The sequence below is a fragment of the Gambusia affinis genome, linkage group LG17, assembly GCF_019740435.1.
Source record: "Gambusia affinis linkage group LG17, SWU_Gaff_1.0, whole genome shotgun sequence".
NCBI classification, from domain to species: domain Eukaryota; kingdom Metazoa; phylum Chordata; class Actinopteri; order Cyprinodontiformes; family Poeciliidae; genus Gambusia; species Gambusia affinis.
This window is the reverse complement of record NC_057884.1, coordinates 9,954,210-9,977,350: the sequence shown is the minus strand read 5'-3', so window position 1 is coordinate 9,977,350 and position 23,141 is coordinate 9,954,210. Positions and strand designations below refer to the sequence as shown.

General features: G+C 36.1%; 1 protein-coding gene across 2 annotated transcripts in view; it reads right to left on the bottom strand.

The window, feature by feature from the left end:
* Positions 1-11,266, bottom strand: part of ccbe1 (collagen and calcium binding EGF domains 1) — a 40,489-nt gene extending 29,223 nt beyond the window's left edge. Inside the window, exons 1-2 of one of the 2 annotated variants that reach the window (XM_044096445.1) lie at positions 11,090-11,266; positions 10,906-10,986 (exon numbers count right to left, since the gene is read on the bottom strand). In XM_044096445.1, coding sequence (XP_043952380.1) covers positions 10,906-10,986; positions 11,090-11,193 — 185 coding nt within the window. In that variant the 5' untranslated portion in view covers positions 11,194-11,266. The remainder of the gene's footprint in view (positions 1-10,905; positions 10,987-11,089) is intronic. The other variant, XM_044096444.1, reaches the window with a different exon arrangement.
* Between the last annotated feature and the right edge of the window lie 11,875 nt (positions 11,267-23,141).

Here is a 23,141-nt window from a genome sequence, read left to right as displayed (position 1 = left end):
TTTCAAACAAATCAAATATGACTGTAAACTCTTCTACTCACGTATTAAACATCATATTAAATTTATCTTTCTCTCTGTTTAAGTTGAGAAGCTCTTACTGCTGTGTAATAAAAAAATTTAAAAAAATAAGAAAAAAAAAGTTGCATTTATTACAGGCACGCGCAGGCTATTTTTGATGTTTTTGAAACTGATTCTTCAGGAAATTATTCAGAGGAACGCTGTCTGTCTAAATAAACCACCATGAGCACTTCCATATGATACTAATGCAAACCATGCTTCATAACAAAAAAGGCCAAATATCACTGTTATATGTTAACTACAGAAAGGACCATGAAAAGCACTTGACTTTTACTAGAAAACAGCTGAATTTAGAAGGGACTGTAAGTAATTGAAATTCCTTGCAATTATTCACGCATGTAATATCCTAATGTCAGAGAATAATAAAACCCTGACCTTGACTCAGGCAAAGATGACCTTTAATGCTTTAGATGCTGAACTTTGCCCTTTTGTGAGGTCCTGAATAGTCAATGCATCCTTTGTGTAGTTTTGGTAAGCTGGATATGCATAGTAAGGGTCATTACTGTTACTATTATCTGTCCATTTTATGATAATATTTAAAATGGTGGTTATCACAGTTGGAGAAAGTCTCAGGCATGGCTCACAATATGCTCCATTTGTGATTTGCTGGTGCTAAGTGTGCGTCCAAGGAAAACAGACAGAATAATATTTTTCGGAAAAGCTTCAGAGACAATTTGAAAGATCATTAGTTGTCAAGCACTTTGAAGGATCAAACATGAAGAGAACACTTCTCCCCTTAAGCAGTGGTCCCCAAGCCCCGGGCCGCGGACCGGTACCAATTGGTCCACGGACCGGTACTAAAATGCTAAAAAGCATTTTGGATTACTTTGAAGAAAATATTTATTGTACATCAAAATTTTGCTCGTTGGATTCTTCAGAGCAGGGGTACTCAAGTCCCGTCCTCGAGAGATACCATCCTGCAACTTTTAGAAGCATCCTTACTCCAACAGACCAGGATCAGTTCTAAACAGGCCTGGTAACGAGCCATTCATTTGATTCAGGTGTGTTGGAGCAGGGATGCATTTGAAAGTTGCAGGATGTTAGCTCTCGAGGACCTGACTTGAGCACCCCTTTTCTAGAGGGAGTTTTATTGGTCATCTAACATCAGGACGTTCCATAGAACAGTATATTTTCCCTGCCACGTACACTTTACACTTTTTTCACCATTTTTAGAGCTAATAGGACCTGCAAAAGCCAATGAATTGCAAAAGTATTCTTGAAATGTTCATTGTCTTTCCCTGTCAGTCACATTTATAATCATGTATACAAACCAATAAGGATGTGCCGGACAGCTTCAGTTGTTTTACTGTGGTGCTGTTTTATTGTTTATGTTTTGTTTTCTTTCTCATCTTGCATCCATTTAGTGACACAAATGAGAATAAATATTCTGTATTGGAAATAATTCAGGCATTTTAATGTCTGGATAATATTGTAATTCAGGGGAATAAATATATCTATGATGTCTCAGAAGGATCCACAGAAGACCCACTGATTGCTCAGAGGATGATAGTCCAACTTTTGACATGAGTAAGTGTTTATTTGCTTGTAAGTCTTGTTTATGGTGATCTGATCACAGACAAAGAATTTAAACACCAGATGTTGATCAAGATGTCAATGTTACTGTTCGGTTGTTTTTGTACTCTTGATATATTGAATCCTTATTTAAACACTACTTATATTCAGGCACATATCTGAGATTAATGTTAAAATTGGTTTATGATTTAAAACATTTATGAAGAAGAAAAAAGATACAATAAGTCGGTAAACTTGCAAATACTTCTTTGTACTTTAGTTAGCGAACAGAAGTGCATTAAATACAGGCCATACAGCACAGATTTTACCCTTAATTGTGGAAATAACCATTACATGAAAAAAAAAAAGTTCTGCCTTTATGCTTTTCATATGTTCCAAACACATGTGGTGAATGAGGTAACTAAAATATGGGGCATGTTAGCCCACTTGAGATTTACGGTTTCCATGTTATTTTAGTGCCGAAGTGAAATGTTATACAGTGCCCAGGAGCTCCACACAAACATTTGTCAACAGTGATTAACTTAAGTTATAATTAAAATAAAGTAATGCTTCTTAATGTGTGGATTACATTACAAAGGAAAACACTCACACCTCCCTTAATGCGGAACAGAAAAAGCATAGAGTAGGAAGATGTCAGAGTAAATTAAGCAGATCTACAAAATGCTATTCTACTACTAAAGTATAACAAAGACCTGACAGGTGGACTAACAAACCGATGGTGTTGGTAATGGGGAATATTTTGAAAATGAACTGTAAGTGACTCAAGTATAATGTGATTCAGCAGTAAATGAGCATAGTTCTCAAAGGAGGGAGAAACATCTGCACTGTTAAGAACCACCAAACATGAGCTGCCGCTTCAAAAATCTGTTATTAACGTTGAATGCTCCATCTGTTAACAATTTGAAAATGACTGATATATAGAGATGTGTGTTCACTGGTGCAAGTAAAACATATCTGTTAGCTACAAATGCTGTCCTTTAGGGCTGATAAATTAGATGCTTTTAATTTTCTCTAATGGGAATTTAAATCAAGTCTTCAAAAATCCAAGCTAGAAATGAAAACGAAAAGGATTTCTTGTTGTGAGTTTGACGAACAAATGCTATACAAATATAATTCTGTGCCAAATGTAACTATAGTTCAACGTGTTTCTAATAATAGGCTTAATAGTAGATTTTTTTTTTAAAAAAAAGGCTAAAAGCAACAAAGAAATAGTTTTGGATATACAGAGTAAGAGCTCAGAGGCAGAAAAACCGCAGTCTGTAGACTACTTATCACTGCATCACCTAACCACTGCAAAACCACAGCATGACCAAAACGTGACCACACAACAGTTCTCGATGGAAAGAAACAGATGCTTCTAGGAGAGTCAGCCAAAAGAAACAAGAGTGGGTTTTTCAGAAACCAAAATACCTAAAAAAAAATGTTGAGTAGTAATTTAAAGTAAGGATAAGTGCCCGTGACTTTGAAGGTTTAAGTTGAATGTGAAACAGGGCATGGAAGGTCTTAAAATGATCAGCCAGATCTTACAAATCATTTTGTGCAAGTTGTAAGACCTTTAAGTGGTTTCCAAGCATATATCATGGTCAGAACAGTGGAAACAGATATTCAGCAGGAAAAAGCAGAGACACAGCTCCTAATCCATTACATCCGTAATGCCTTTCTACAGAAGTGTCTGTCTGCTGAATATTTCAAACAATTCCTCCAGATAATTTATACCTGAAGTCCGAGGTTGAAAATGTCGAAAAAACTCCTGGCTTTAAGGCATGCTGGGAAGCATTTTAATCTCAATGGAAAAAGATGTTTTATTATCAGAACATTTCTGAAATGCAAACAGATGAGAAAATGCAACAAGTGAAAATCCTCATTGTTTGATCATGATATCTGCCTCACTCTTCCTGAGCATCAAGCTAGAACTGCAAGAGGCTTAAAGTCTTTAACTCAGTATGACTACGGAGCGATTTCCCACTCAGTGTATAGTAGAATCTAATTTCATGCTAAAAGTAGACTACAAAATAGCACACCTTTTAGACAAAACGTTTATGGCAGATTATTTTACAGGCGTCAGACTTTGAGTGGGGAAGTTGCAAAAAAACAGCGTGAGTGACAGATGGATAGATGGATATGTTGTCTAGAGATTTCCATTGTAGGAACCCTGAATATTAATGCTAGACAAAAAAGTCTCGCAAAAGTCACTGAAAACCATTTGGCTCAACGTCTGCAACAACTTGAACCTAATTTTTGATACCCAAAAATGATGTTTATAATTTACAAATAATTTTGCAACAGATTGCCAAATTAACTGCTGTACCAAAAATCTAAATATTGTTTCATATTCAAAGACAGATTAAAGGGGTGTGTTCTAATAATAGCTTTTTCTAAGTTAAAATGTAGGTCTAAATCCAAGAACTGCATGTGCAGGTGCAAATATTAACACCTGTACAAAAGTATTTTTAAAGTGGGACATGCACATAGGTAGACACAGAGATAAATCATCAAAACTTTCGATGGGTAAAAATAACCAGACTCAAAAGTAAGGCATGCTATAGCCTGATTGTAACTACATGCATAGCAGAAAGCAACAAGCACATTTACAACACTAAGCTGCTTTTAAATTCACTTTTTAATCTCAAGAAAAAGAATCTTCAAATTCTCCTCTTCAAGCAAATGAATGAAGAAACGACAATACTGTCCATTAAAAGTTTCAGTCTAAAAATATTGTAACTACAGAGATCAAAATTAGTAATGTGTGTAGTCCACCAGCTTTCATATAGGCTATTAATGAACTAATGACTTCACAGCCATGATAATGTGCTGAGGCAGGCAGACACTCCTTCCAACATCTACTACTGTGTGAGTTGTTTCAGCAGACAGAGAAGTTATAAATCTTCTCTAATGGATGAGGATAATGTATGAATCTGTCACACAAAACCACTGTGTTCAACCACAGTTTTCCTTAAACTGTAGACTGTGGCCTCTTTTCACCACAAATATGATCCCTGCTTTATCCTTGGCTTTTAAAAAAAGGTCTTCTGATGGCAAGGTAACTAAGCCTTTATAAAGCAGTGATTTTTCTACCAAAACAAGAATGTTTCTCTACTCATAGTGAAACAAATATGTCTTTTCTTTGTTTTTACATAGACTACAAAAAAAACATTGAAATTATAAATTATGGACATGTAAATAAAAAAATCCACTTTTTCAAGTGTGTAAATAAATCCTGACAAATATTTAGTTAGACACCCCATAGGAAGTTGTTTGTCAACCATCGACTTTATGTAACCCCTCCTCTTCTTGGAAGAAATGGTGGAGTTCTTACGGGAAGAGTGGGGGGTTACAAAAAGTTTGCTGGGTAGTTTACTGGGACAAACCTGAATTAAAAACACACCCCAAAGGCATTTTTGGCGTGTGTTTGAGATCATTGTCCTGTTGAACCCAATTGCATCAGACAGTCTGCTGCAATGTCATTGCTGATAAGGAACCTTTAATATTTAATATTCCATCTTTTTGGTGCAGTGCATCTTGACCACTTACAGCAATGATAACATGATGTGGCTAAATATTAAAATGAATCATCTTTTTGACTACCTCAACGATGATGGGGGCTCCTGACCAATTCCTGAAAATCCCAAGCAATTCAGTATGTTTTGATGGAAACAGTTTGTATATTAGGCACAAGTGCTAAGCTAATCTACACTGCTGATTTGTGGAGTTGAATGAACTCTACTAATTCTAGTAAAGAGTAGTCAAATATTAAGCCAGAATCATAAAAGGAGCTTGCTTGCTATTGGTTGCCAGAAGGAATTGGTAAAGATGCAACTTGCTAAAGTATATTTAACAAAATATTAATGGGTATGCATCCACATATTTGAGCTTGCACATTTAAAATTTTCTAATTTTACAAACTAGGAAAAGAATTATGACTTCAGACTTGTGTGCCCAACTCTAGTTTTCAAAATTTATTGGGCACAGAATGAATTTGTGCTTATAATCTTCTGTTGTGCTTATAATCCTCTGTTAAAATACATTTTATAGACATGGTTAACAAGGTTTGAAACTTTTTCTTGAAGGCTGGACTTTTAAAATAATCTCCTACTTAAATCACAGCAGGTTTTAAATCAGACAGAATGAGATCAGCTGTCACAACAGCTGACCTCCTCTTTTGTGACTTTACATCCCTTTAATGTGTAACTGTGTGGGAGCTGTCACTGAGGAGCAAAACCAAATGTTCATGTCAACTCCTTAAATCCGCAGTACAATCTCCACACCAGCAAAGCACTCCAGTTGAAAGCCTTCATATCCTCTTTCTGACCATTGATAGAAAACAGATGCTGCTTTTTTTCTGACAGGACATTATGCATCATTTCAAAGACGTGGTTTCTCTTTGTGGGGTATTCCTATACATAGTCAGTCACTTATTCCAAGCGTCGTTCCTTAAAGTGGTGAACTGTTATTGTATCTTATTAACAGATGCCTCTACAGATATCAAAATTATACCAACTTTCCTTCACCGCACTTTTAGATGCTTTTCTGATAACGTCACAGAAATCAAAATCTCTACCGGCTGCTGTAAATCATTAAAGGTATTTAAGATTGGCGTGACTTTTAATGTTTATCTCCATAATGTCTACTAATAAAGATTAATCCTCAAAGACTGTTTTCTTTTATGGTTTATTGAGAAACAGCTTGGACTAATTTTATACTCTTTCCTCAGGTAAGATGTTGACCCAATCGTAAAAAATTATTGCTTTTGGAATGTTTTTAACTCAGCAATTTTTACTTATTTTTTTAAAATGTGACTCAATTGTATCTTTTCAGAGTGTTTCAGGAAGCTTGAATTCATTGAGATTAAGTGTTAATGCATTACAAATATGGCAATAACAATTAATATCAAAGCCTAATACAAACCACCATCTCTATGAATACTGAATTATTTTCTAACGTCCCTTATGACAACATAAAACACTTCAGTTGCAAAATTTACAATACACCTTTTTGAATGACTGCAATGTGTTAGATAGCTTATTCTTCATTAAGGGGAAGCTTAATGAGGCTAGATAAAGGTTTGTTTTGTAATGTCATGATGTGAGGAGCTGCTTTTTTCAACAAAAAAAGCTCTTTTAAATTATGACAGATATATACTGTGAACAGTCCCACTCTTCCTTTCCATCCAGAACATTTCTATTATCGTCAGACAAGTAGTAGACCAAGAGAGTAATAAGCATTCTAACTGGGGCATGCCAAACTCCTTCAGGATTGCCAAAAGGTCTTTTATAGAGTAATGATCACTGGATGAATGATGATGTCAAAAAAAAAAATTAAAAAAAAATACACAGATTTTTATGCAGAAATATATTTGAATTGGTACACTGGAAGGAACTCCTGCTGAGACAGCTATTCCAAGGTGTGGAATAAATTTTAATCTAATGTTAAAAACAGATTTTATGAAACCAAAGGAAACAAAAGAGGGTTCTGGCCTCGTGGCCAAGATGAATAACCCGATTTAAGTGATAACTCTACTGGAACTTTATGGCACTCTCTCTGTTTAAATCAACAACTACATTTCTTTAACACATTTCTAAACTACAGCAAGTTAACTGAAAAGCAGCAATTAGATTAAAAGCAAACACTGACAAAGAACTGTTACTGCTGTTCTTTGCATTAAAATGAAATGGAAAGGAACAAGAGTGTATGCATTAGCCTACTATAATGTTTCAATGTGGAACTTGTCCAATAAAAGGTTGTCACAACTTCTTACACCTTAAAGTCGAGTTTCCTAATAGTTGTTGCTATGAGAAAGACACCAAATCAGTATAAAAATATGTAGTAGCAATTAAAAAAGTATCAATTTAAGAATTACACATGCCACTCACAACTTTAATGCAATTGTCACTGAAGTACACACAGAAAAGTTTGACTTTGACTGTGTTCTGTTTTGTTTTTCTTCCAAGATGGTTAAAGCTGACAGTGTATACATAATAAATCAAGTCAGTGAAATCATTGTTTCATACATTCTTGTCGCAGGAGAAATATAAATATAAACAAAGATTATTAATGTCCCTCCATCCTGAAGACAGTTAACACACTGGATCTGGTTCTCATCTTGGATTGTCAGAGGCTTGGGAACCAGCCTAAAAAGGTGCAATAAAACTGCAAAGACTCGCTGCTTTTTATCAACAATTCTTTGAGGTGTATTTCGGAAAATGCTTTTATTTAGCTAACTGGATAAATACTAAGGTGAATTTGAAGGCCAGCAAATTTGAAACCTGAATTCAGATCAAGTGTTACTCTTACCACAGTCATCTATCCTACTCAGTAATTCCTTTAATCCTGCTTTTTGTTATGAAAAGGTTCTCTGGACCTAGAATGTTACGGGTTCACGGAGCAGGGATTGCGGTTTTGGAAAAATACATTATGAGAAAAAAATATATCATTAACATAGCAAGCGATTACCAGCAGACCGACAAAGAAAAGAACAGAAACAAAAATCTTTATGCAGATAAGCCACACTCCTGGAAATAATGATCATAACTGATCTCCGGGCAATTCATTGCGAAAACGCAGCAGACCTCAGCTCAGAAAGCATTGCCAAAGTGGGACAAGCAGCTCACAGCTTATCATCTTAATCAAACCCGTCACTGGTTTTAAGCAGAGTATAATGTTGCAATCACAGGAATTTGTGATTTAAGTAGGTTTGGAACAGAAAACCTACAAGTTTCCTCTTCCTTTTTTTACGTTTCACTTTTGAGCCAAGCACATTTACCTCTGTGATCTTTAGAGCTGTGAACACAGGGACAGAGTCTGCAGGCTGAAAATGCTCAATACTGGCACATTAAGCATTTAAAACAAAGAAACCAAACAAAACAATCTCTATGTGAAATAAGTGAAAGAATCAAAAAGAGAAGGCCTGAGTTGGCACCAGTCTCTGTTGTCTCCTCTGCTTCCTTTCACAACATGATAAATAGCTCCAGAATGAAACCTTAAGCTCTGCTCATGGTTGCATAACACATACCACAGTATGTGTCTTTTGTGCTGTCTATTTACGACTTCTAAACCAGATTTATCAAAGAAATGAAAATGCAAAGAAAATCAAATAAATTCAGTTTCTTAACCTTGAACTGCTGAGTGACGAAAAACAATGACAAACATCTCTGCCTTCCTCCTCCGAAAAAAGGTCTGCAATAAACAATATCTTGCAGAAGTATTCATGTCCCTTGCATTTATTCAAATGTTGCCACATTATAACTGTAAACTCTGATGCATTTCTTTTGTGTAATTTTTTGACAGACTACAGTAAATGAGTGTATAAAAGTGTAGCATTCCTATATGCAGCTTTTCTGAATCAATACTACAAAGAAGCATCTTTTGGTGCAAAAATCCACGTTTTTTGGACTGTACTTAGCCGGTTAGCTAAGTTGGATGGTCATACTTTGTTTGGTGAGAAGTTGTGAAATACCCAGTAATGCTTTCTAATAAATGTCTTAGCCCTTCACAGAACAGTTGGATTTCTACATTATCAGGTGCACACTGTTTACTAATTAGGTGACTTCTGAAGATGATTGGTTGCACTGGATTTCATTCAGGTGTGTCCAAAGCTTTTGTTTTTGAAATAAAGTAACAAATGCTCTGAGCATTTGTTACTTTATTTGGTTAAAAGTGTAAAACCATGAACCAATTTTTGGCCATTTGGCTTGGTGTATAAAATACACCAACACTGGCATTTATGGTTGTAATGTACCAAAATGGGAACATTTCTGGTTATATATCTGTGTGTAACTTTAATCAGAAGTAGGTCTTTGATAGGTTTTATGCAATTATATATTCCCAAGCTAATGAATACCATAAGTATATATTTTTTAAGCATCATAGGTTTGCCAGCTTAAATCATGTTGCGGCAAGTCACATTAGCTCTGGTACAGAAACACACAGTATAGAATTTCCACATTGATGTAATCAAATTCAAGGCACGCTTTATAGTTTTTGGAGCCATGTATGAGACTCGTTTAACTGATGTTGCAAGGGATTGCTGGGTTAGTCTTCAGCTCACACTGTGCAGGTGACCTGAAATGCACTCTGAGAGACATTATCATGGCTTTTAGCTGAAGCAATTTGTCTTCTTTAAATAAATAAATGTAGGAAACAATTTGTGGCTGCAGCCAATAACCATAAACCAACATCATTATGTCAAGAGTGTGTTTAAGATGAGAAGATCAAACAGCATGTCACTTAACCAATGACAGAGGTTGGTCAAGCAATGCAAAGCAAAACCTTAAAAAGTCAGTTTCTTTCATGAGATACCCAATAATCTGTCGGATTTTTAGCTTAACTAATCTTTCCTTAAATGGGTCTTGAGAACATTGATTTGTTGTAAATCAAGATCTTTGAGACATGTTTGAAATTTGCTCCCTAACAAAGTTTTATGATTGTGTTTCTGAAGCAAAAACACACTTGCCTTTAATATAAATCACGAGTCTGTAAATAGCGTATCCCATTCCATTTGAGACATCAGTCACCCCAAACAAGGTTAAAGCACCCTTTAAAGTTTGTAATCAAGGCTAATGTTAAGAAGTGGTTTGGAGAGGTTACAGTAGCGCTTCTGCAGTTTTTGTTTTAGTTAAATGATCCATCTTTCTGGACAGTTCATTTCCAAACAGGAGTAGCAACATGCTTGTTTAATTGTGTTACTTTATACAAAATCCATACTGTTTGTCACATGGGAGTAATTTTAAACCATAAACTTTTCCATGAGGTCAGTGGAGTTCCAAGTGTTTCTTACAAACAATAACTTTATAAAATTAGCAGTAAGTTTTCATTATGCCTGGAAGGCTGAGCACAAAGGAGAGATTAGCTACTAACAAATTGACCTGTAGCCTCAGACAGGAGATTAATCCATATTGTTTAGAAACTCTCCAGTGTCATGGCACAGAATAATGATAACAAGGTTTCTAGTGGAGGTATCATCTATTTTCATATGTAAATACAGCTCCAAATAATAAGTAAATCTACAAAGCATGTAGGTTTAATGAATTGTGCTAATGCAATTCAGGAGAAATCTGTTCTCTAGAAACAATTTAAAAAAAACCATACTGTTCTCTAATTGTTTTTTGTCGATATTTCCCTTTATTGTTTCTTGAGTCAGATATAAAATTTTGATATTTCAGACTTAGAATGCTATTTCATTTTAACAACCAAGCTAATTGGTAATTTGATTTACTACAACAGATTTAAGATTAACATCTTGCAACCCTGCAGTTTTCCTGCCTCCTACTTTTACTGCATACGTTTAACTTCGGGTACCTGTAACATGTCGTAACTTCTCCGGTCGACTTCACGCAGGGATACTTTGTAGTTGAAATGTTATTCTCAGAGCATTTTTCCCTGGAAAAGAAAACATATAAATGTATATAAAATTTTGAACCGAGTTGAATATATATGTATATATTTTCTTTGTTAGTTTAAAACTGATAATGAAAACAGTTACCCCTCACTGGCATCCTCTTCCTGGTAAGACCAAAGCAAAGCTCCCGAGAAACACATGCAGGTGACGGTGAGCAGGAGAGGACTCCTGTTGGGCTGCAGCAGCATGACGTCGGTCTGTCGACTGTCCACGCTTGGAGCGACTGCCTCCTCTCAGCTTTAACTTCAGCGGGTGAGGTTAGGAAGGAGGCAGGCAGACACTCCCATTCACCAAGAGATGGTGAATCTCCCACAAAGAACCTCAGTTGTTACCTAATTCTTTTGATGTAGCCACCAATAATTCCACATTAATATCACATATAAAAATTATGTAAAATAACCAAAAAGTATATCGGACATGCTAGAAAACACTTGAAAAAATTGTAGACGCGAAGCTAAACCGCTTGGGTGACACGGTAACAAACAAACACATCTTCAGTTTGAGGAACTGTCAAAGGAAAAAAATATATATAGGGAGAGCAGCTCTGGCAGACCCGAGCGTATAAGCACGCGCTTCTGTTATTATAGTGCGTCATAATCTTTGCTGCCCTCGCGCGGCTGTGAATACGCTACTAGGTAATACGTTTCAGTATAGCAACGTCAAACGGTGATGCACAATGAACAAAATTGGTCAGGAAAGGTAATTATTAGATTTATTATACCGCAAGAAACCACAATAAAAAAGAGTATTGCTTTCGTGCTGGTGTGTCTGTACACAATGCAAAAGAAAAAAGTCCTTCAGTAAGCCACAAAAGATAAAACAAAAAAAAAACACACAAAAAAAAAAAGCAAGTAAGGGAAAAAATGCAAAAATCAGAAAAAAGATGTAAGAAGGCTTCCATAAATAATAGGTGCTTAACAAGAAAAGAAGTAAACTACAATAGAAAATTGTATTGTTGCCTTAGAATTGCAAATGAACCTGCTAAATTAAGTATTTGCGTTTGTACAACTTTTGGATTGAACAATAAAGATTTTAGTTTGGTCAACATTCCCTCTTCCTGTATAGTTTGGTGCTGGAGAGTCAGGACACGAGATGATAGGTATTTGATGACCTGGAAAAAAAGCAAAAATAACTCGAGATGTATTTAGATCGTAATTTAGGCCGAGACCATTTAGTGTCTTGCAGATCAATAATATAGTTTTCAAATCCGACAAGCAGAGAACCAGAGTGACGATTTGTGGACTGGTGAGATATTTCCCTGCTACCAATCAGGATTCTGGCAGGGACACTGATTTACATTTTGAATGACCTGCAGTTTGATTATCTGTTGACATCTTCAAAACCCAAATATTTAGCAAGAACTGTCATATGTCTATACTACAACCATTGAAACGTAAGTGCAATCTACAGTATCTCCAGGAAAAAATAATCAGTACAATTTTTTTACACTAGACCTTAAGATTAATAGTTTGTCATTTTGAATGACGAAAGATGAACTAAGACCAAATGCCAATGTTCTTAAAAATGAATTGCATAATTTTTGTAGATTCCAATTAAAAATAGTCTTTGAATTGACTATATCTGAATTCATTTTCTAAGTAACTTATAAATTTAATAGAAATAGTAGAAACTGAGTTTTTCTACTGTTAAAAGAAGATACACTCTGAAATATATAATATATTAAATTAAATTAAATTAAACTCTAAAGTGTTTCACACTATATTCAGTCATTCATCCATTCACACGTTGATGTTACTGGATAGTAGCCACAGCTGCCCTAACCTGTAGATTTTTAAAAATATTAATAAGCTCCAAACTAGACACAAACATAAACCTAGAATATTTTATACACAGTAAAGCATTGTCACTACTAACTCTGTTTACACCATAGGGACGTGCCAGTCCTATTGAATGAATATGTAAAAAAGTGATTAAAAAAATAGTTGCAAATGAAAATCTGACAATCAATTATATGACTGTGCACCACATTTTATGTCAACACAGCACTATGTCAAGGACAGCATAATCAAAACAACTAAAACTCAATCAGCTGATCATTAAACAAGCAAAACAGAAATTGGAAGACAGAAATTTAATTACAGATTTTCACAAATGTTTGGAAGTATGAAGCAAATATCCGCCTCCATTATCTGTGCCAGAACACCAGGGATTTACATCAGCAAAGTCATCACAAACAAAGCCGAGCGGTGTGTTGGAGGAGAAAAGCAGACTTTGTGACTTAACTAAGCATCTAAGAAAAAAAAAAAAGATCTACTAAAGTACTGCAGGACAAACACACTATTTTTAGCCTGAATCGCAGTTGCTTTGCATATGTTTCATCTTTTCATGTTGAGACGTAACTGATTACATGGCCAATTTATGAATTAAAGGCTTGCTCATTAACAGCTGCCTCTTAGATTGGAGGGGAAGAACATGTTCACTTATTCTCACAAATTCTAACAACATGTTAGGCAGCGTAGTGATCAGCAGTAAACACATTGTTATTTTTAGGCTCTGCCAATCCACCTTTAAACTTACTCATTAACTGGGTCAAGGTACCTAAGAGGTGTGGCATTAAACCTCTCACATACTGCTGATTTTATTCATGAGTTACCTTGACCTGAGTCTGGCCCCGCCGGGGCACCTGTAGTGTTTACCTGTGCTTGCAGAACTCAAGAGTTCTTCACTTTCAAAAGGACACAGGATGGCATTACAGCAGAACTACTGAGGAGTCTGTAAAAGATATCCTTATGAAACATGATGACTGTGGTGTCACTTACATTTGCTCTTTTTCTGGTAGAGCAGTTACACCGGGACATTAGTGACACAGCATTAGTTGGTGTCTATACAAGAAAAAGGTAATAAAATGGATCCAATTACAAGATATATATTCTTGAAGACTGGGAATTGTACTCCTTGGAGAATCATTGGGCAGAAAATGACACCTCGAGTCCACTTCAAAGGGCCTGGTGAAGCGTTACCGTTCTCGGTGCAAGAGAAAGCAGTGTTTCTCCGGTCTGCTGGCTTCATTACAACAGATCCTCTACTACTACTACTACTACTGTACTATCCGCTCCAGCTCTGCTCTGAAGGGCTGCACTTCAGCTTTTGGCCACTTGATGGCCCTTTCGACCAACAGATCTAACCCCCCCTCACCCCTCCACCACACCTTCTTTCGCCACTATCGTCATCATTGCCCACAAAATGGATGACAGCTTTTTTAGAAATATCAGCGTGCGTCATGACTGTGAGGTGCACATGCTGTGCCGTTTACATTCCACCTGTTCTGATGATGCCTCAGCAGGCAGGGAGAGATCATGCCTGCAACAAACAATCTAATAATTGAGCATAGATACTGCATCAAAGCAAGAGGACACAGGAGATACAACTCACATATTTTGCAACAGACAGATACAATAATAATAATCTGTGACATGTGAATAATTCACTTATGATGTCAAAGAATCATTTATTCTAATCTGCTTATTAGATTTTTGGCCATAAGTACAGCAAAACATGTTTTCCATGCTTTTTTCCGTTATTGATGATGACCTTGCTTTTAGAAATTTTTATTTTTTTTTAAAGTGTAACCATCTTTTCAACAATTTCAGGAATTAGTTTTGATCAATCATCTGGAAGTTGTTTTTGCTACCTTTTTTTATTTAAGTAAGTAGATTATCTGTAAAACTGAGGCAACAATCAGCTCTAAATGAGATTAGACAGAAAAGCAATTAAAGAAGGAATGTTGCAGAATAGGGTTTTACATGGGGAATAAACAAAATCGATTGGTTGTGTGTCTTGATTAAGGAGCTTGTTGAGGTATTTGTAAGAGTAGAAACTTAACACTAAAGAAGGGTGGAAATCATTTCACCTGAACTGCCTAATTATACTAAACACTCTAAGAATATCCATTTGGCAAGAGAACCACCCAAACAACACATGTTCCCATGCAGTGGTAAATTAGAATACGTGCCGTGAAAAGGGATTCACTGTCTTGTGGGTTGCTAACATTGATGCAAACCCTTTCATGCTTAACGGATTCCTCACCATGGAGGCCTGCAGCAGTGGGCTACCCACAAAAATATTCCTTTATTCTCTAAATTCTTTTGCACACATGGGACAGCAATGGGAACTCGCCTCTCCTCTGTCTGTCTCTTCTCGCAGTGCAGCACTGCAGTGCCTCTCTGCACATGCTCAGTCAGAGAGACGAAGGGACAGCCACAGAGAGTTGGAGCTCCCTGAAAATATGAACAGCCTCCATCATAAGACGTTGCTGTCTTGAAATCTGGCTCTGAATCATACTGAACTTAAGAATAGTAGGCAGCAGTGTTGCTGACATGGGCATATTCATTTCTACATGAATAAACTTTGTCTTTTTATAGAAACATTTCTGCTTTGTCAAGGTCACTCTGTCTCTCTCAAGCTCAGACTGCTCAGACTGACTCTTTTGTGGAGGCTTTATGTACAGTGAGCAATGGTAGCGATTTATATTCCTTTTCTTAATATCTGATACTGTTTGGACTTTTCTTTAGTTTGTAATTCTTTCCACTTGTTTTCTATAATTAATCTAAATATGTAATAATTTACTGTGGAATACAATAGTGATTTTTTGCAATTATCCATAATTTTTCAGTAAAATTAGTGAATAGGAGTCTTTTTCTTGTCTTTGTAATTAACACAAATGGGCTTTTGCAAAAATATCCATGCTCACCTTTCACTTTTTTCATGTGCATTGACACACAGACTTTATTGTTTTTATTGAGATTTTCAATAAGACACAGTGCTGTAATTGCATTTCACAACTAGAACATAATTGTGAAGTGGAAGAAAGAGCGCACATTGACTTTTTTGTTCTAAGTTAAAATTTGAATCATGGCACTTGTTTTTTCAGCCCCCTCTATATCTTAGGACCCTTAAATAAAATTTACTGTAACAAAATGTTTTCATATCAAGCAAAATTATTATATAAAGTCCATCTCTGTGCAATTATTTCTCAGAATAAACACTCGTGCTGTAAAAGTCGCAGTGGTCTGGTAGAGAACTTCGATCAACAGACTGCATCATGTAGATCAGTAAACACAGCGGAAAAGTTAGAGATAACTTTTTGAAGAAGTTTAAAGCAGAGCTAACACTCATTCGAGGAACTATTCAATCTATCATCTGCAAATGGAAAGACTGCTGCACAGCTGCAAACCCACCAACACATAAGCGCCCACCTGAACTGACAGGCCTGACAAGAAAGGCATTAATCAGTGAAGCAGCCAAAAGGTTCACAATAACTGGAAGAGTGCAGGGCCACAGCTCATGTTGGAGATTCAGTTGACAGCACAACTACTACCCATGCAGCATACAAAATGACCTTTGCAAAAGAGCGGCAAAAAAACCAAATAAATAAATAAAAACAAAATTGTTGGAAGGAAGTTTTAAGCAGGTATGGTTCATGCCTGGATAGCAGTCTCAGCCTCCTCCTTCTTGGATCAAATGGGAATGCAAATGAGTTTCAATCAGTCTGGATGACTGAAATTAATTGACTTGATATTTCTACATATGAATTTTAGTTTTTTTTCTAGTGTTTGAAACGTCTGTTGTAAATCCTGGTTTTATAAATGAATTAAATTAAGTTAAATTGAGTTGAACTGAATTGAATTGGATTGAATTGAATTGAATTGAACCCTTAGAAAATTGTTCTACTAAAACGCTTTGACTTTTTTCGTGTACCTAAGAGTAAAAATAAGAGTCAAAACAAAGATAGATCTTTTCCTCACTAATATTTTGTTGTCTAAAAACATTTATTATACACTTGCCATTTTTAAACAATATGCCATCAGTGTAAAGCAATTGTGTCCAGGTTGTACCAATGTGTACATGGTGCATTTCACATTCAGTCTAAGATGGCTCTCAGGCAAAAAGAAAACAAAAAAAACAACAACTTTCTTTTAGTATTGTTTTTGTGACTACAATAAGTCATTTGTAAATCTCAAGCTGTGTTCAACAAGTGTTAAAAGTCTCATTTACCAGCCTATCAATCCAAAAATTTCAGAGTGAAAATGACAGATTGCTTCCTGAAAGTTTTTGGCTTTTGTACAAGTATTTATAAGTTCCCCCAGCACTCTGGGTGGCATGTCATGTCAACCTTGTGTGTTTTTAGATGTAATTGACAGACAAGAAAGGTACTCAAGTGAATCCCAATAATGTGGTTTGTAATGAGGTGGCATATGTCGCCACAATTAAATATAATATTTTACTTTTCATTCTGTCTCATTGACGCAACCATGGAGCCATGATGAGACTTCATGAAGCGAAAATATCTGTCAAGGTGTAAAACTCTCCACACACGAAAACCCCATCAAAGCCTCAGATCTAGCTGTTCATTCAAAATGTCTAAGACCACCAGGAGGACTGTGAATGTTCAACCTGTAATGATCTACTGAACTAAGAAATGTGTGTGTGAATGCGTGTGCGTGTGTGCGTGTGCGTGTGCGTGTGGGTGTGCGTGTGAGTGTGTGTAGATTGCTCTACTTGGACTTCTCAAACCAATTATTTGCCCAGGTTTTCTCACCACTCTTAACCAGTTCATTGCTTGTCTTGAGAAGGGTCCGTTAATGTTTTTAAACCGCTTGTCTTACTCATGTTCTCGGTCTGTCTTCACATTTTTTTCCGTACTCACCCATCTTCCCTGCTCTGTCTCTTAAAAAAAAACATTTCTAGGCCTTAAGTAGCTTTTCTTCCTCTGCTCTTCACTGAGATGCCAACTTGCCAACACTCTGACTATCTTTGGAATAAATCTGTTATAGTATGACTGATTTTATTTACTGCCTCTACTCAAGCGTCCTGGTTGAGAAACTGACAGTATTTCCACAGAGTTATGAATAGAAGAGAGGTAGGGGAAAATGTGCAGTAAAAGTTAATCTGTGACCTTCAGCCGACTCTAAAATGTCACTTTAGCAATTTTACTGAGCCAAATCTAGCATGTGCGGACTAAAAATATCTCACTGTGTGATATATTTTCCTTTTAGTATTAATTTAACTTGATCTGTCATCAAAGTCAGAATCAATAGCGATGACTTTGCTTAGACATGTTTTGACTCTACTTGTTCCAGTTGCAACAAATCAATTTAACATGCATAACTCTAAACCCCCATTCAGTTTGTTGTTAGCACAGAGTCTACCCATGTAACTTTTCACATTTTGTCACATTATAACCACAAATATTATTCTGTTTGATTAGATTTTGTTGCGATAGAGCAACATAAATTAACAATTGTAAGGAGGAAAGACAATGATAGCAAGCTTTTTCAAAATGTTTTTACAAAAAAATCTTAGAAATATGAAGTGCAAGTGCATGCAGCCTCCTAATTTAATAGATTTGTAGAACAAAGTTTTGTTGTAATTACGGCTGCAAATCTTTTTTGATATTTACCCACCGGCTGTGGCACCAGTATTATATTCAGAAATGTTTAATCTTAGTCCAAGGAACGTTTCAGTTAAATTTAGGTTTCTAACATTCCAGTTTGCTTCTGTGCATCTTCTCATTAACTCTGACCAGCTTCCTTAGATTAGAAACTTCCCCAAAGCATGATACTTTCACTACCATTTCTGACAGGGGCCAGAACGTTTAGGATGTTAGTTTTCTGCCACACACAAGGCAAATAGGCCAAAAACAAACGACAACAACAACAAAAAAAGAACCGCGTAGGGGAATTATTTTGACTTTCCTTCATCATTTCCACAATCTTCACAACAAGGGCCAAATTTCTGGAGTGCTTGATTAGTCCTTGTCTTGTTATTGGATTCTCACCACCTGAGCCATGAATCCCTGTGGTCCCTTCAGAGTTACCATAGGGATTCTTGGCAGCTTCATAACGACCCCCTTTCTTTGTTTTGGTGAAATGCCATGTGTTGGTGGGCTGGTAGTTCAGCCAAAGTCATTCCATTTGCAGATGGTGGGTCGAACAATGAGTGGCCTGTGTGATTTTCATGCTTTTCTGCCTCAAAGTTCTCCACTGGTTTATCTCTGAGTTGTCTGCTGTGTTCCTTCTCGTCATGATGCTGTTTGTTGAAAGATGTTCTCCAACAAACCTGAGGCCATCATAGACGAGATTGATTTATTATAAGACTAAATAAGATTCTCTATTTATGATTTAACATTTGAAAACAGTTTATTCCACTGGATTTTAACCTTTATTTGGAGAATAGGTATCTGCAAACCACCTTATTTTTCAGATTTTCTCAAAAGAAATATATAAAATTTTTAGATGGTTATGTCACAAAATCTGAAAAGGTTTAAAAGATATTTATTATTTTGAAAGGCACTGTATCTCCTTCCCTTAGGTTGGTGCACCTTTCTATTTGGTTGGTCAAAGAACCTAAATGAGTTAAATGAGGATTGTCTCGACATTTTGACCCATTCAGACACCTAAAGGCACAAGCATTTGAAAGAATCAGAGTGCATACCTACAGTTGAACTTACCCAATGTGTAAAATCAATACCAAGATGCATTAGAGCTGCTCTTTTTATCCATAAAGTATTGCCTCTGTTACGCTATTGATTTTTTCCTTCCATTTGTCATCAGTCAGAGTGTCCACCTTTGGCCCACAAAAGGTGAAAGTATACATTTTATTACTGACAAATTATGTTGTTTACCACCCCCTTTTGTGTGGTTTTTCTCTGATGTGGTGTTGTAATGTAGATGGTGGGGCCAGGGCAAAGCAGAGTCAGGGCTCTACAAATTTCATTGCTGTGCAATTTACTGATGTGATGTAGTTTAGTTTTCCTCCTGCTGAATCAGTAAAACACCCCCTCCCTCCTACCACACAAGTATGCTGCTGTGAAGCTGGCTTGACGTGGCTGCCAGCTGTTCAGCGATGACTCACCTTTGCTATACAGAGATGTGCGAAAGATGTTTTAAGTTTAACTTCCTGTAAACATCCAGTCTTCTCTTACTGTTCTGTTGACATTGAATGATTATCACTTCCCCGAAATTTATTAAAACCACTTCTGTTTCTCTTGTGAGGCTGAATTTTTATTATGATTTTCACAAGTCCATGACGTTTAACTGTACAGGCTCACTGCGTAAACAAATCAAAATCTGAATTCCTGTCAGAAGATTTAAACCATTTCCAAAATCTCATGAGAAAAAAAAAGAGACAATTACAAAGAGAGTGAAGCTGACAGCAGTACCTCTCTGCACATGGCCCCTAAATGAAGCTGCAATCAATATTTACGACTTTGGCGAAATGACCTTGAAGTGGCCACATCTTGTCGCTCCCTGTTGTTTCTCCCCCCAAACCTTCCTCTGGTTTTTCCAATTCTATTTTACCACCCAAACAAACAATCCCAGGAGCTGTCCACTACAATCATTCTTGACTGAATTTTTTATATTTATCTTCCTATCACGTATGCATTTTTAGTTCAGACTGTGTATGTGCTACTCTGTCTTTAATTCACAGCAAATTGTAATAATTTTCAAAGTACTGTCAGTGTCCTGCAAAATTTTTCAATTACGTTCTGCATTTATTCATGTTAAAATCACAAAACTTAAATCATTTTATTCAGACTGTTTGTGACGGATCAGCACAAAGCGGCCCACATTCCAGAGAGAGAAGGAAATTGATTTGTATTTATTTAATTTGCAACACCTTGAGACTTTTAACTATTCTCCTTTGCTGAATTGCTCAAGTTCAGTCATACTGCATGGAAACATCATGAATTTCAGGATTATCTACATAGATTTAAATCTGTACTGTGACTGAATCATTGTCTCAAACATTTCACCATTTATCATACCATCCAATTCTCCTCTAAAATTGAATATATGACACACTCAAAAAAAAAACACCCAGAACTTAATCTGTTGTGAGTCTATCTACAGTATATCAGAGGAAAGATGTCAGGCAAGCTCTAAAAGAAAAATGACCCAAAGTTACTGTGTGAATTACAGTGTAATTATAAATAAAAACAGTCAGTATTACATCTATGATGAGAAACATAAGAAACCAGACTAACAAGAAAACAATAAAAAACTACAAATGCACATAATCTACTTTTTGTAGATTATGTGCATTTGTAGATCTATCAATCTATTGATTGATAGATCAATCAATAGCTAACTAGAACTTTATTATCTAATTGCAAACATTCCAATCATGTCAGACAAATTTAGTATGAGTAGGAAAATCAAACTATTACTGTGTTGATAAGAACCAGGTCAGGTTTTACTATGTGACTCAACGTAGTTTGAATTATTTCTGAAGCTTCAGTCTTTGGCCCTGCAGTGAATTTGTGGCCCAGATGTGACTGCATGGACCAGTACACTAAAGTGTGCTGTTTTAGTGGAGACGCTATTAACATCCCCATTGGTTTCCTTTTTGTCGCCTCCGGATATACAGTTTAAACTTAGAAAACTGTAACAACTGTGACAACCATCACTGATTTTTACAATCCAGCAGCTGCTGCTTTTTGCAGTCTTGAGCTTCTTTGCTTGTACACATGAATATCGCTTCAGAGGAGAGAGTTGACCTGCATGTACGGTTCAGTATATACATGCACAATCCTGAGCTGCGCCTCAACAATGATAATTTCCGGCAAGCTGTAAACACCAAGGTGAGGATATTCCCTCCGGATGATTTACTTCCCTCTCTGTCTCTTCTTCTCTGTGTCAAGCCAAAGTATAGACTGCTTCTAGGTACAGACTGCCTTGCTTATTCACTCTATATTACTGCAATGGTTCTTTATGCCTTTACATTGATTCTGTGCAAGTCACATTCTAAATAAGTTCTTTTTGGCATTATTCTCACTGTTTATAGGACCTCAATTTAAAAAGAATGCAAGAGAGCTGAACAATAAACTTGGTAAAACAAATTGTGAGGGGTTTTTTATGGGTTAAAATAACCTTTACATGATGAAAGAATGAATATTCATGAATAAACTATGATTTTAAACATCAGTTATAAAAGAATAGTTTTTCTTATTAGAATTTTGATGAAGCCATAACATTTAACATTAAAAGCTTTAGGATTTAAAATTATTGTAGCACATTATTTGTACATTATTACACTGAATAAGGTATTTCTGGCAAAGTGTTACACATTACTGGCAGTTATAGTTGTATACTTTGTTTAAAAACAAACATAATCATGCAAGAGAAATTATTTTCTCATGTTTATTTACACAAGTTTTCCTTTTACGGTTTTCTTTTCAAACAATATTTCTGAAGATGTAAAACTTCTCTGTAAAGCTGCAGGCTTTCTGCAGAAATCCTGGCTGCTTTTCAGTGAGAGGCAGCTTTCATCAGCAACATTTGATTATGTAATTACCTCCAAAATGTTATGACAGGTTTGAATTGATCAGCTCAATGGTTATTAAGCTGGCACTGTACTATCAGTCCACTGTCCAGCCCAACATTTAATGCAAATGCCTGTGCGCTGATCATTTGACTATATTGTATTTCATTGACTTCAACCGAACTGTCTGCCCTAGATCATCTCCTGTCCAAACTTTTTACGGTTTCCTTGTTTTTTTATTGACAAGCTCCTGAGAAATGACACTGATTGGTTAGTCATTCCTTTAAATGTCATTACGAAGGCAACAATTGGTGGATAAATAAACAACTACTCATGCTGACTGTGTCAGCAGCTCAAATGTGCTGTGGGTCTTTCAGTGTGTGACTCTGTCCAGCTGTCCTGCAGTTCGTCATAAGTATTATATTGCATGGTGCATCGCTAGGTGCAAAATCTCTAAACTTGATCAAAACCCAATTTAATCTAGATGCATGTGTTTACAGACAAATGATTAGTTTTCATGTATCATCTTAATCACCGAACCCTGTCTCTGTAACCTGCTTATGGGTTTTTCCCAGCAACACAAAGCTATTATTTCTGAGGGGAAAGCAAATTACTACCTCAGAATAATCTCCAGCATCCACAAACAAAAACATTGTGAGTTCAATTTAAGTTTGTGTTTAAAAGCAGGTTTTATGAACGCTCATTTGTAAAAAGTGTTAAGCTTTGCCCTCAATAAGATTTTGTTTTTCTTGTATCTCACTTTATTGTAGGTGTTAATTTAGTTAGTTTCCTAATATTTTTCTGACATGGTCACTCTCTGGTCAAAAGTATGCATCAGTTTTTAGAATCCAGT